This window comes from Odontesthes bonariensis, chromosome 2 (assembly GCF_027942865.1).
Source record: "Odontesthes bonariensis isolate fOdoBon6 chromosome 2, fOdoBon6.hap1, whole genome shotgun sequence".
Classification (NCBI taxonomy): domain Eukaryota; kingdom Metazoa; phylum Chordata; class Actinopteri; order Atheriniformes; family Atherinopsidae; genus Odontesthes; species Odontesthes bonariensis.
In genome coordinates, this window is record NC_134507.1 from 24,843,466 (window position 1) to 24,857,457 (window position 13,992).

The window sequence follows — 13,992 nt, forward strand, 5'->3', positions numbered from 1 at the left end:
CACACACACACACACACACACACACACTCTCTCTCTCCTCCTCGCCTCACCAGCGTCGTCTCCCCCCCGACTCAATCAAATTGTGTTTTTGCTACAAATCAATAAACATTATCAGAGAGTGGCAGACTATGGGCCAGTGGAGGCAGCCTCTGTCTGCTCCAGCCCAGACCGCCCTGTCTCTATCACAGCCAGGATGAGAAGGCCAGGAGAAAAACAGGAGCCACACAAGAGAGAAAAGCAGGCAGCGAGGGTCTGAACGTTCACACTCCAACACAAGATGGAGACGGAGGCAGAAAACACACAAAAAGAGCCGTGATTACAGACGCACAGTAGTCAGACAGTAGAAAACAAAATGCTTCAAAGTGAGAGGCGGTAATAAGGAAAGTTGCCACTCAACGTCAATGTGAAATTAAAAAGAAGAAAACCCGGAGTTAACGGTGACTTTAAACACATTAGGCCTCTGTGTCACCACTCTATGGCTGTCAGCTCACTTTAGCGTTAGCGTCAGAAATCCTCGCTCCACACAAACCATTTAACCGAGCGCTGAATGAGATGATTTTCAACCTGTCCCCACTTAGCTTCGGGGCTAGAAAAGGAAAATCAGGGGGCCTGCCATACACTATTTCTCAATTACCTTTCTCATTATTGTCACCCGTGTTCATTACCACTATTATCACCCGTCTTTCAGTCGCACCCCCACACTTTAGGCTAGCTCAGGCCGTGGTGGCTGCTGTTCTGGATGAAGAGAAGGAGGGGAGCAGAAGTATCGAGAGCTTCTTGCAAGGCCGGGGCACTTCAGGTAATTAATATAGCAAGAGGGGGCAGATGAGGAGACGGAGAATATGTGAGCGGACGTACGTCTGTGTGTGTTTTTACTGAAATGCCTGATTGGGGAGCTCACCTGCCGATACCCCCTAAAAGGTATTTCATTAGCGAGCCTTTTACTATACAAGCAGAGCAACAAAGCCTCAGTTACGCCTGTCTCCACTCCAACTCGACAGGGCCCTCCAGGACGTCTGTAGCTGTGTGTGTGAAGAGTAAAGAAGAGTGGAGGAGCAGAGAGGAGAGGCTATCCCCGTTCATAATCTCATGACAAAAGGCAAAAAGGCATCATCCTATTACCAGCGTGATCTTCACCAGCTCCTGCTAGCTTCTTTCCACAGGGGGCTCTCTTTTATTATTAAGGTGAGTGGGTGATAGTGAGCAGGAAAGGCGGCTGGCGCCTCCCCATTAGCTCCGGGACAAGAGTAGGTATGAGAGGGGAGAGAAGAGAGGAGAGACCCCATGCTAAGGTCCTGCTTTCTATTTTTCAGAATGAGAGCCTGTGCTTGGACCTTTGGGGACGGCTTTTATTAGCACTACAACACAAAGTAGAGGAGATTCTTCAATCAACCACCTCAATGCCAGCGGTGATGCTCACTGGGAAAACATCCTCAGCTTCACCTGTAAAAACCCACTCGTGTTATCTTTAACTCCACTCCTTAGGGGAACACGTGGCCTTACTTATACCAAGAATAAAAACAAACTGAATAATTCTGATAAGTTATAGCGAGGCGGTTGTGTTGCAGTTTCCTTGTGCTCGGTTATAAAATTCCTGCCGTAAACTGTGAGCATCAAGCAGCACCGTGAGGGACCACAGAGGCTGAAGTCTGTTTTTTCAGTTGAAGTGTTTTGTCTTCCGCTCAGCGGGGGGTGCTTGCCCATCGCCTCAGGTTACACAAGGGAATTGTGGGAAATAAAGGCAGATGGAGCTGCGTTTGTGAACGACAGCACAGCCAGACTCTGTGATGAAATGCGTTTGCTGCTTCAAACGGATAAAAGATGATAAATATAAAGTGTTCTGACTTTTTAATTTTCCAAATATCAGGAGCTGATGAAGAAATTTAGGATGTTTGTTAACAGGTTGAAGCTGCTTTATTGGATGTCTTTAAACAACGGTGATAAAACTCTGATTTACATGCATATTACAAAGTATCGACGTGTTTAATCTGAATAAATAAAAGCTTAAAACTTTAACGTTTACTGCGGCTTCCCATAAATATGTAAAGTTTAAACATTTAAGTTGGCGTTTAAAATGAGGAACAAATAAATTTGCATCGACGAACCAAAGACCAGTAAAAAATTTGACTAAATTTCCTTCGATAAGTGCGCTGCTTTCCATGATTGTGGCGTCAACTGAACGCGTCCCTCGGGGTCTTTTCCATAACATTCATCACACCATTAACCAAACGAACAAGAGAAAATTATTTAAGCTGCAGCTTCTTCTTTCTGTCCGTGACTGTTTGCTTGATTTGAATTTTTCGGGCAAAACGAGGCGTTTTGAGAAAACTGGAACTCTAGAAAGATGAGGAGTTTCTTACAGGGAACCTGTCCAATAAGCTCAAACATGCCGAAAAGTGAGATTTTTCTTCTGTTTTCATGATGTAATACATAACTAATGCTTATTTGTCATGCTAATATGATCCGTTATGGAAATATGACATGATGGGAGTTATCTGTGACACTACACCTTTAAAAACTATCCAATTATTTGCAAATAGCAAGTAACAAACAAGCATCTTTAGCTCATTTTGTCCCTTTTAAAAGCATTTCATTAATATAAATGTCATTATTGTATGAATAACTGAAGGGCTTTATAAATAAATGAATAAATAAATAAAGTTGAGTTGTTCTTACCGACTGTTAAAGCTGTGAAATATGAAATAAAAATCAGATCCACCGACTCCTTCAGAGTGATCAGGTGAAGTCTGGGATCATTAAATTCTCTCTTTTTATAACTGTGGTGTTTCATTTTAAGAGCTTATGATGTTTTTTATTGTTCCTTTTTATATCTGTGTGTACATTTTATTTTGCTTTAGTGTATTTAGTTAGTTTGTTACTGCTAACCTGAGTTGCTGCCTCGGATCTTATTTCCCGGTTAAATGAAGGTTAATAATAAAATTCTATTAGTCTACAGCTCAGGTGAGTAATTAAAACTAATCTAAATACTACTGAGGTATTTGTATCGCTGTACAAATGCACAGGCTTGTTATCTGAACCCGGTGCTTGATGACGAGAAGATTCAACGAACACATCAAACACAAACGCACTCGCTTTCATCTACATTGTGTGTAATTCAGTGTGACGTAAAGAGGCCGGACAGACCTTTAAAAGGTATGTCAAATGTACGCACACTCCAGAGGTGCACTCAAACGCCTCAAACCACCACCACCCTCACACGCATTCTCATCATCGTCGTCGTCATCGTCCTCCTTTCTCCTCTGAAGCCCAGTCAGAAGTGATGTGATGACCCGGGTGTGTAGCTTATTAACCTTTCCATCAGTTCTTATCATCCACTGAATAGCATAGTCATCTGCTCCTCCTCCTGAATCTGAGGGAGAAAAATTTCTCCTCACGTCAAGGCTATAATTCAGTCCGTGTGAAGCGCACATACACGTGCACACACAGAGAAACGGTGCAAACATTTTGTCAAACCGAGTCATAGTGGGCCTGGAAGACTGGCATGGACCAGATGTTACTGAAAATGTGTGTGTGTGTGTGTGCTTGCATGCATGCCCGTGTGTGCGTGAGAGCCAGAATAAATTAATGGCTGATTTCTCCCCTTTGCTTTGATGGCATTAAGAGCCCTCTTCTTCTCAATGTGCCACGTTAAATGCTTTTCTCTACTTCTTTTTTTCCATCTGTCTCTCCCTTCCTTTTTTTTTTTTTTTGACAAGCAGGGCCACCCAGCAAAAACCAACTGATGCAAAACGCCGGAGTAATCTCCCCCTCCATCCGCCACCGCCACCACCCCTCCCGCTACCTTTAGTCTTTGACACAGTAGCCATTATCTGTGGGATTTAGTTAAACCAAACCTTCATGTATTTGTTAGGCCCTGGGTTCGTTTTCTCCTCTGACTGCTCTGCTCTGCTCGAGTGTGGCCACGCTGGGAGGAGGAGGTGGAGGAGGGTGGGGGTTACATCATCAGTACAGCTTGCTGGAGACTCACAGACATGGGGTCTACAATGCCATCCAACTCGGTCCAGCTGTAAACTAAACCGAAGTTACGGCTCAGAGACGAAAAAGGCCGTTCCTCTTCGGTAACTCACACGTCGGACAGAGGCGGCTCAGCCCTGCATCTCTGTGTGTTTACACTCATCAAACCGCCATCGCTGGGTGACAACAGCGTCCAGTTTGAGCTTCTTCCAACAGCCTAAAGAACAGTTTCTATCCCCAAACAATAACTGCACTTAATAATGCAAAAAGGCCGTTCTTTCTGTTGATTTTTCAGTGCGACATGAGGCAATGTGCCAAGTGGGGCTGTTTATTTATGTGATATTCGTTCATTTAGTCCTTATTCTCTTTTTAAATTTCTACCCTCCCACGCCGCTTTATGCTGACGCACAACGAAAGCCCACGTATGAAACGGCCTTCAGACGCCCATCCTCACAGAGGAGATCAAATACGATAATTTTCCTTGTTCTGATAAATCTAACTAAACTCAGTAAAAAGTAAAAATTGGTTATAATCTGTCTTGAGAATCAGAGCCTGTGTCTAAATGAGATCATCTGTATGAATAAAGGTTAATAAAGTAAAAGAAAACAGAGCTGAGAAACAATACTTGTGCCTTTTCAGCATATTTCTCCCACATTTATACATTTAAAAATCTGAAAACAAGCCTCTCTTAAAGGAAAAGGCCCGTCTTAATGTGAAGGTTTTTCCTTTTTATTTGAAAACTTCCCCTCTGCACGATACAGCCACAGATTCAAAGAAACTCTCAGATAAAATAAGCCGAGGCCTGTGGGGCTAAACCAGGGTTAAGCCAGGCGGTTTAGCTCCCAGAGTAGGTGTTTATACACATACTGAGGTGTGAACTATTTGGGGAGCTTAGAGGGGTGGAGAAACATGAGATGATTTAGTGCTAGTGTAAACCTTAGTACCTGTTGATGGTGTTAATTGGGACGGCTTGACAAACACAAACAGTATGAACCTGTGGGGATTCTGATCCAAGCCAAAGACTCACCATCTGTAGGCGAGTACACACCAGTAGAAAAAACTAAAACTACTTTAAATAAGAGCAGGCATCTCAATCCGAGGCATGATTTGTCTTCTTCTTCAATCAGACATTTCATAATAAACAAAAATAAATGATTTTATATAAGTAACATGGTTTTAAAATAGTGCTTCACCTGGGGTTGAGTTAACTTGTGGCTGTAAAGGCTGAGATGCTGTAATTAGCAAAAAAAAAAAAAAACACAAAATAACAAAAAGCAACCTCTGGGAATATTCTGGATTTTATATTACATCTACAGCCACAGACACATCAAGCATTTTCCACCTAAAGTTTTTCTAAATTTTTACCTTTTCATATTAAAATCTTTTAAGTGTAAATAATAAAAAAAGCAAAGGAGGCACGACTAAAGTCAAAAGCTGGACTAAAAACAAACATTTTCAGCGTTTCTTAACGAATGTTGAATCACTTTGTCGTAGATTTGATCCTCAAGCTACTTGTGGTGCAATTGTGTTTATTAGCAAAGAGAATGGCAGAGAAATTTCTGAATGAAAAAGTTGAAATGGAGAGCAGTGATAACCCCCCATGGAGGACCCCCTCCTTTAACCTGCTGACAGACAGCTGCAGTCTTTTTAGCATAAGTGGCTCCGCCTGCTCCATTAGCAAAGAGGGAGAGGAGGGTGTGTGTGTGTGTGTGTGTGTGTGTGTGTGTGTGCGTGTGGTTGTGAGCGTGTAACCCCCCCCGGGGTAGATGTTAGAACAAATTTGAGAGGTGTCATATTACATGCCATGTGACAAGAGGCCGAGGGGAGGTGAACGATGAATTTACTTAATGAATTAATCTGCAGAGCAGCTCTGCTAACAACATTAGTCATCCTTCTTACATCTCTGTGCTGAGATTCTCCAGTCGTCTCCCCCAGATACAGCCGTTCTTTCTCCTCCTCCTTTACGCTCTTTCAGTCTCCTTCCTCTCAAAAATAAGTAAAAAAAAAAGTTCTGCATCTCTTTTGTTTGAAACAAAACGTCCTTTTTTTGAGCATCAAACTTAATAATCGAGTATCTGTTTCCATTTCTATCTACACGCGTTGTAAATGTGACCAATAAAATCCCCTTTTCAAACTGGAAGGGCATTACATCAGAACAGACACCAACACCAGGCGGTTAATGCCTCTGGCCTGAGCTTTGATTCAATACACAGATGCAAAATTGCTGTGTTTAAATAGATATTTAAATGGAAATGCATCGGGAAAGACAGCTGTTGGTATTTGTAGCCTGGAGTGCTCATTACAATGGGAAATGGAGGGAGTGTGTATGGGGGAGTGATGACAACGGTAGCATGGCGAGCAGCTGTGTTAGCACGTGAATGGTGTAATTACTGGCCAAACCTCTGTCATTAACCTACATTGTTGAGTGCCACCACATCTGTTACCATAAGAAAGCCTTGATTAATTGACTGCAAGGTTGAAATTCAATTATGTGGCTGGGTTGTAGTTTGTAAATTAAATAATAATTAAGTGAATAAAAAAAAACAAACAAACAACAAATATCTCCAGAGGATCTGAGCCACAGAAAAACATTTTCATTATCATTTTAACCCCGTACACGGAAAGCAAGATAAAAGTTTAAAGGTGGAACAATTAAATAAATAAAAAAGTTAACATGAAAGAAGCAAAAAAACAAAAAACAAAAAAAAAACAACACGATCAAGTAAAAATAAATCCCAGAGGCTGAGTTTCAGCTGCTAAAAAGTCTGTTTTGGGATGTGTTTGGAGCCCCGAAGACACACGGGTGCGTGTATTTTCTGCATTTGCTCGTCGGCGACGACGTGTTTGGCAGCTCGGAGCACGGTTTGGACCAGCTGCTGCATGGGGTCTCAGGCAGAGGGGCGGCTGATGAAAGCATTGGTGGGATGCTCCAATAAAGAGCAGATTATCATAATCGGCCATTGTCCACCTCCCAATTCTCTCCAACACCCCCCCCCCCCCCATTTACTCACCCTTTGGCTGAAAATGTTAATCGGCACTATCGCTGGCTGACTGAGGCAGAGGCTGCCCGACCCACCGAGTTTAATCAGCTTCGAAAATGTTAAAGAGCAACAACAACAAAAAGAGAAAAATATCCTAATTTACAATCAAATCTAACTTGCACTTCTCAAGGATGTGGACTAGTAGCGACACCCCCTGCCCTCCCCTCTACTCTAACAAACCCCCCCGTTGACTCCATCCACCCAGCTCGTTTTATCTGAAGATTCTCAGACAATGCCTGGAGGATCCCATTCCCTAATCTTCCTAAAAATCCTCCTTTCATCCCCACTGTTAAAGAATGTATGAAAGGCTGACACCGAGCTGGAGAAAAGAGGGGCAAAAGAAAAAGAAAAAAAGAAGCGGAGCACATCTGGGAGTGAGGTTTGGTGTCACTGTGCTGCACTTATTGAGGTGGAGGAGGGTGGAGGGGGGGGCAGGAGCTCTGCACTGGTTACTTGTGCACAGTTAACTAATTAAATTTATTTTTTTTCTTTTAGCTCAAATATTTTAAATCACCGGCGAGATTAAAAGCATAAAAATGTGACCGCGTGTGCGTTAATCTGTGTTAACTTGACCCGGCTGAACCGTGGAGTCACACACGTGCACGCGCACAAAACAATAAAAGGCTCAAATCCTTTGTTTTGACCCCTCAAAGGCAAGAAAAAAGGCAATGGGTTTTAAAGGAGTGATCCCTGGATCTCTTTTCTTCCCTATAGGGAAGACCAGTGCATTTGCTCCTGAAGAGAATTCAAGATGACCACAAACACATTCCTCTGTGGTCTAATACAAAACCATTCGATTGGAAGTGAGTGCTCTTTTCGTAACCCTGACAACATCAAGAAAATGACCAAGGGCCTCAGAGGGGAACACATCTTCTCCTAGCTGCGTCTATCCCAGTTGCCATGAGCTTAGCTTACAAATTGGGTCTGTGATTATGGATAAACAATAGTGGCAGAATTTGGGCCTAACAATCACAATTCACACAGCGGACAAGCCTCGAGGAGGATTCAGAAAGGAGAGCTGTGTTTGAAATTCGACTCAATTCTGCACAGAACAACTTTGTTCTCCAAGTCTAACAAAATACATCAGAGAAAGAGAGAAAATGTAGAAAAACAAAGAGAAAAAGCCATGAATGACGACACCAAAAACCTCTGTAGCTGCATCTGTGAGTCTGTGAACTGGGGAGGGTATTATAGTCCAAACACTTTTCTTCTCTCACAGCTGAAAGATTAGACTGGTTATCCCATTAAAGTTGGTAAAATGCCATTCTTGTGTCTTTAAGCTCTCGTATAGGAGGTCAAGATGAGTCTGCCGGCGCTTACAAGGCGGGCCTGGATGTAATCTGCCCAAAGTTACAATAATTAATGTTAAGCTTCTTCAGCAATATGTTTGTAAAAGAACTGCTCCCGATAATACACTTGAAGCTGCGCACGCTGTTTGTGTTGCCAGCAAAAGACAAGGCAGAGATTGACGTGCGCGAGTGTTTCCGAGTCCTTGAGTCAGTCACACAGCTGAGCTTAAATCTTTAGTCAAACTATAAACTGATGCTGCCACAATGCTGGATTAGAAGGGAAAAAGAACGAGCGAGAGGCCGACTCCCTTTATGCTGCAGAAATACAACCGTCACTCACAACAATTATCTCTAAAAACGATTCAAGCATACATGAAAAGAGACTTTCTAAGCTTAGAAATGATCAAATGAAATAAGTTTTGATTTGGATGTGTGAGGTTTAGAGTCACAGGTTGACATTCAAGCCATTCACCTTCTTCAATCCACCCCACGATCACGTGTGAAGTCAGAAGGAGCCCCTCCAACCTGAAGCCATCGACAGTCCGCTCTGTCCCTTTCTCAGATTCTGAGGGAGATAGGCTGCATGTTTAAGGTACATTAAGCTCTTGCTGGATTCCTCCTTGTGCCATTTTCCTCTCCTCGACTTACAGACACAAAGGCAGATTAAAGGAGCGCCCGCCATAAAAACCCTGTGTCAATCTTATCGGCTTCGAGTGCAATTTTTAAACGTATGTTAATCTGGGAGAGCTAAAACTCATTCTCTCTTTGCTTGTTTATCTCTTATCAAATGCACAGTAGGTGAGGGGCAGCTTTGCGGTGCGGCTAAGTGGCATTATTTGGTTAATTGCGTCCATTGTTGCAGGTTATATAGCCATTTGAAATAGGAGGTGTGTGTAAATAGATGCAGGGGCCAGGTAGGGGGTGGCAGGGATATATTAAACAGGGGTCTGGGGGGATTTTCTCCAAAGGGTACACGAGACATTTGAATGCTTTTTTCATACTTAAAGCCGAAACAGCATTTGATACATTTTTCTGTGACAATCAGAAGGTCAGAAGCGTCACGTCCCTCCATAGAAACAAACGGAAACTAAACACAACGACACCCGGAAGCTGAAAGCTTTTTAATCCGTCGGAGCTGCTGTGAAAAAGGTCGGGCGATCATCACAATGCAGCCGTAACGTCACGGAAACACGAATACGTAACGTAACAAATACGGAACGTGACGAATATGGCGCTTCTCCCATAAATAAACTCGGTTTGTTGGAGGTGAAATGTTCTCCTAATGTTGCATGTGTGAAGGACAGTGCTCCCAGTGGTGCAAGAATAACAAGTTCATTAGTCGAGGGGGGGGCGCCATAGGAATTCAAACCCCCCCCCACCACCGACCCAGGCCTGGCCTCTGATTGGCTGGCTGCGGCGGCATGGCGGGACTCATTAGAGCCCAGCAGTAATTAAGAGTTGTTAGAAAGTGAATTCTCCAACCGCAGATTAGAAAATTAAACTATTTACTGATTACATATTAATAGAAGACAACAATGGCGCTTGCCATAAGCTTGGAAGGCAACCAAGGAATAAATCTGTGTACTTAATTACCATAAACAATGGGGGCATAGAAATGGAGTTTTATGCACACTCCCTCCTGTAATGTGTCTGATATCAGAAGACACTTGACAATTCTTGTTCAATTATCTCTATTATTTAATGTGCTGTGAACTGCCTCTGAGTAAATAAATTAACCACCCCAATTACTTTGGACTCATCTGGGGAAGGACCGCTGCGTGATAGAAAATGCTGCAGAAAAGCTGCACAGTGCACAAAGAGGGGGAGAGAAGAGAGAGGTTTGGGGGGTGAGAGGGTGAGAGAAGGAATGGAGAAATGGAGATTCACAGGGATAAAAAGACACAGAGCAAAAACAAAAGAGGAAGAAAGAGACGTGAAGAGAGGTCACTGGGAAAAGGAGAGAATTAAAAAAAAAATTGGCTTATTTAAGGTTTAATTCCTTGTGGGACACACTTCACATGATGCATAAGAAATACATCTACAAATAGAACAAAAAAAAAAAGAAATATATAAATAAAAGGAAGAGTGAGTGAAAAAGCATGTGATATCAAAGTAGAGCACATTGTGGACCAGCAGAGCACAGTGGATCTTCCCAGGCTTTCTGCTGCTGGAGCAGAGAGATGGACCATCATTCACGGGTCAGTCGGTCTGTCTGTTCACATCTGCCCTTCGGTGCTGCACACTGGGTTCACCCAAACTTACCTCGAGAGGTCCGGATCATATGATCGTATACGCTGCACAGCCACGCGGCTACGAAAGCCTGCTCCGTGTTCACAGCTCTGGGTATAAACTACGGACTATTAAGACAGACTATTCCATTTAAAGATCGAATTCTAAACAACTCTTAGAAGGAAGTGGACAATAAATTATCTCTTCAAAAGGCATAATTCTTCAGATTTCACCATTTATGGAGCTCGAAAACTGTGCCAGAATTGATTTCTAATTACAGCCCTCACAAAACCACAGCTGCTATCTCACATCAGGAGACGTTTGGTGTCCAAATGTTGGGAAATTAAAGGTGACAGAAGAGTGGATGAGAGGTTATTCTTTGCGTTTCTGCTCTTCCAAAAAAGTATTGCGAAGGCGATGACAGCTCGGCTTAGAGAAGAGGTTTCACTGGTGCTGCTTCCATGTGTTTGTGAATGCAGAGGTTTAATTAAAAAGAAGTCTCTGTGCTCAGTGGACAACATATACAGTGGATCAGCCTTCAAATATCAATTAAAAGTTAGTTTTCACTAGTTAGTAAGACCCGTCTCAACTCATAAGTATGTCTGTGAGCGGCTCGATAGAGATAAAGATACGCGTGAATTAGTTTTAAGTTACAGTGGACAGAGATACGTGATAAGTGGAGGCAGCTGATGAACACGGGTGGAAGATTTCACAATCAGGTATCTGATCACACAGCTAATTAATTCGGGAGTGAGACTAAATACTTTGTCCGACAGACATGCTAAAGCTCAGGAGCTCTCAAGTGCCAACAAGTTGCAGTGAATACATCAGCGAAGCAACCTTTTACACGCGGCTGATGAGTTCTGAGCGATGGGGAGATTTTCTTGGGATGACTTTTAAATAGTTTCGTGCAACTCAAAAAGCACACGTGGGAAGGTACTGAGGACTGAAGAGGATTTCTGCAGAGTGCCAAACTGTGGCTGGTAGCTTGTGGTACTTTGTTATTCTGCCCCCAAGTAAAGTGGAGGCATCAGTCAGTGTACGTAGAGGAATATCTATAATCTGAGACAGCATATAGACAGGTGACCTCGGTTTCTGAGGTGATAAAGCTCGGTTTAGTGACCGCCTGTCACTGGTTCATCTCGCTCCGACGCCTGCAGATTTTGGCCCAAAGGCCCGATCTATAACATGTTGGATGGGTCTTTGGGATAAATGGAGGCAGAAAACTGAGCGAGGTGTTTAACGACTTGTGGAAACTTTTTTTTCCTTCCCTCACTGCTGCGGTGTGAGCACCACAAAGCTTACCAGCGTGCATTATACAGGAACTAAAGGGTGAACTCTGCATGTTCAACCACTGACCAAAAGAGGCTCGAGAAAATATCTTTACCCTCCGCAGCACGGCGAGAAGTGAAAAGCAACCAAGGTGAATCTCACGATGTGATATCCTTTCATTATTCTCACCTTCCTTCTCCAGTGAATCGTATTTTCCTGAGAGGGGAATGCAGGTGTGTATATTTTCATACATCTATGACAGAAATCTTTACGGCTGAAGGTGTTTGAAAGTAAATAACCTGGCATCTTGCTGGCTACTGGCTGCTCTAACAGTGGGAGAAGAAGAAGGAGGAGAAACAGCCCTTCAGATTGACACTATGGCATGTGAGGGGGGGTGAAAAGAAGGAAAGCGAGCACAACAAACAGCAAAGAGATAGCCTCGATATCGGCACCCAAATGTGATGTGGAAGGGGAGCGCAAATGCCACCGCCCCCGGTTTCCATTTCTAAAAACCCCCGTGTTCCTTTTTTAAGGATTTTAGCAGGAAAATCCATCACATTAGTCTCTGATATATCAAAAAGAGCACAAGAGCTGCCACTAAATTACCACCGTAAATACTGTACCAACACTTTGAGAGCATTTTACCATTCGAGAAACCTTCTTTTTCTTTTTTTCCCCTCTTCCTGCAGCAGTCCGTGGTGAGGAATGGGATGGTTTAGTATCACAAATGGGAAGTTATTCTCCAATTTCAGTTTGGGACTTAACGGAGCCAAGGCCCCTCTTTTGGCTCAGCACAGTGTCTCATGTCTTAACAAGGCTTTACCCACGGCCAAATCTTAAATAAAAACCTTCCGAATCCGACTCCGTACGCCAAACCAGATTGCGCCTTGTATGCCCGGGTGTGTAAGCATTTGTGTGTGTCTGTCGTGGATTTGTGAACTGTGTCAGTGCTCATGTTGTGTTGCCTCATGTTTTATTTTTTTCTTCTTCTTCCTTTGCCTCTCCCCCTCTCCTCCCTTTAACTCACCCCCGTCTTTCCTTATACAGCATATCAATGAAGGCCAGATATGTACTTGGGGGAAGGAGGGTGTGTGTGTGTGTGTGTGTGTGTGTGTGTATCCGTGCATGGCTGAGCGCACTGTTCAATAGTGTGGAGGCTGGATGGCTGGCTGGGGCCGCGGCTGGCAAACGGCTGCAGCGGAGACTTCGGCTGGGCGCCGCTATCGCACCCAGTTATCGTTTCCCCCATGAAGGGCTCCCTTATCACCCCAGCCCAGAGAGGTCTCCCTTCTTCTCCCATCCCCGAGACACACTCCCCCTCTTTCCTTCCCCACCCACCCTTTCCCTCCCATCTCCACCTCCCCCCCCTCCCCCCTCCCAGTCCCTCCTTTCATATCCACACAGCGCTACGTCGCGCAACATTCAACCAAGAGGGAGGGGGGGCTTCAAAGATTCTCCCTCCTCACATAAACACACAAACTCCCCGAGTGTCTGTGGCTGCATGTGTGTGTGTGCGTGCGTGCGAACGCTCAATTTGCCAAAACAGTTTTTTCCAGTGTAATTGGGCTTGGGGTACCTGTGTCCATGAGATAGCGCAGCCTCTTCTCCACGCGAGCTGCTCGGGCGTCTATGTGCCTCTGCTCGCTCTCCAGCGCAGACAGCTCCCCAACCACATACTGACTGGTGTCTTTGAACGCCTTCTGTCAGCCAGGAGAGAGGGGGAACGGAAAAAAGAGAGGAAGAGAGACGGAACAGTTATGAGAGAAAAGGAGGAGTAGCGAGATATGGCATTAAACGGAGACGGAGGGGAAGAAGGACGGAGCGGGTGAAACGGGATGAGGAAGAAGGGGGAAATGCAAGGATAAATTAAGCAAAGAGGGGATGAAGGACGAAAAGAGAAGGGACGAGAAGGATGAATATAAAGGGGAAAATGTATTTTAAAATGTAAAAATATGAATCTTCTGAGCAGAAAAGCAGAAACAACTGTTGCTGCCTCTCGTTTTCTCTGAGCTTTGACATTTCTGAATTCATCTCGATTTAAAAAAAATAAACAGTAAGAAAATAACTGGATTGCAGAACTATGAATTAATAATGAAGCAAACATTTAGCAGTTATCAACCCTAACAGTTACACCATTTCAGATGAAGCACCTGGAATTATAACAGTTATAACTCCTTTACAATAAC

At 43.7% G+C, this 13,992-nt stretch overlaps 1 protein-coding gene across 7 annotated transcripts in view; it reads right to left on the reverse strand.

Annotated features, from left to right (window-relative positions):
• ehbp1 (EH domain binding protein 1) overlaps positions 1 to 13,992 on the reverse strand; it is a 145,498-nt gene that overhangs the window by 16,348 nt on the left and 115,158 nt on the right. For 6 of the 7 annotated variants that reach the window (XM_075480445.1, XM_075480444.1, XM_075480446.1 and 3 more), the window contains one exon: positions 13,383 to 13,506. In XM_075480445.1, the coding sequence (XP_075336560.1) occupies positions 13,383 to 13,506 (124 nt within the window). The remainder of the gene's footprint in view (positions 1 to 13,382; positions 13,507 to 13,992) is intronic. The other variant, XM_075480448.1, reaches the window with a different exon arrangement.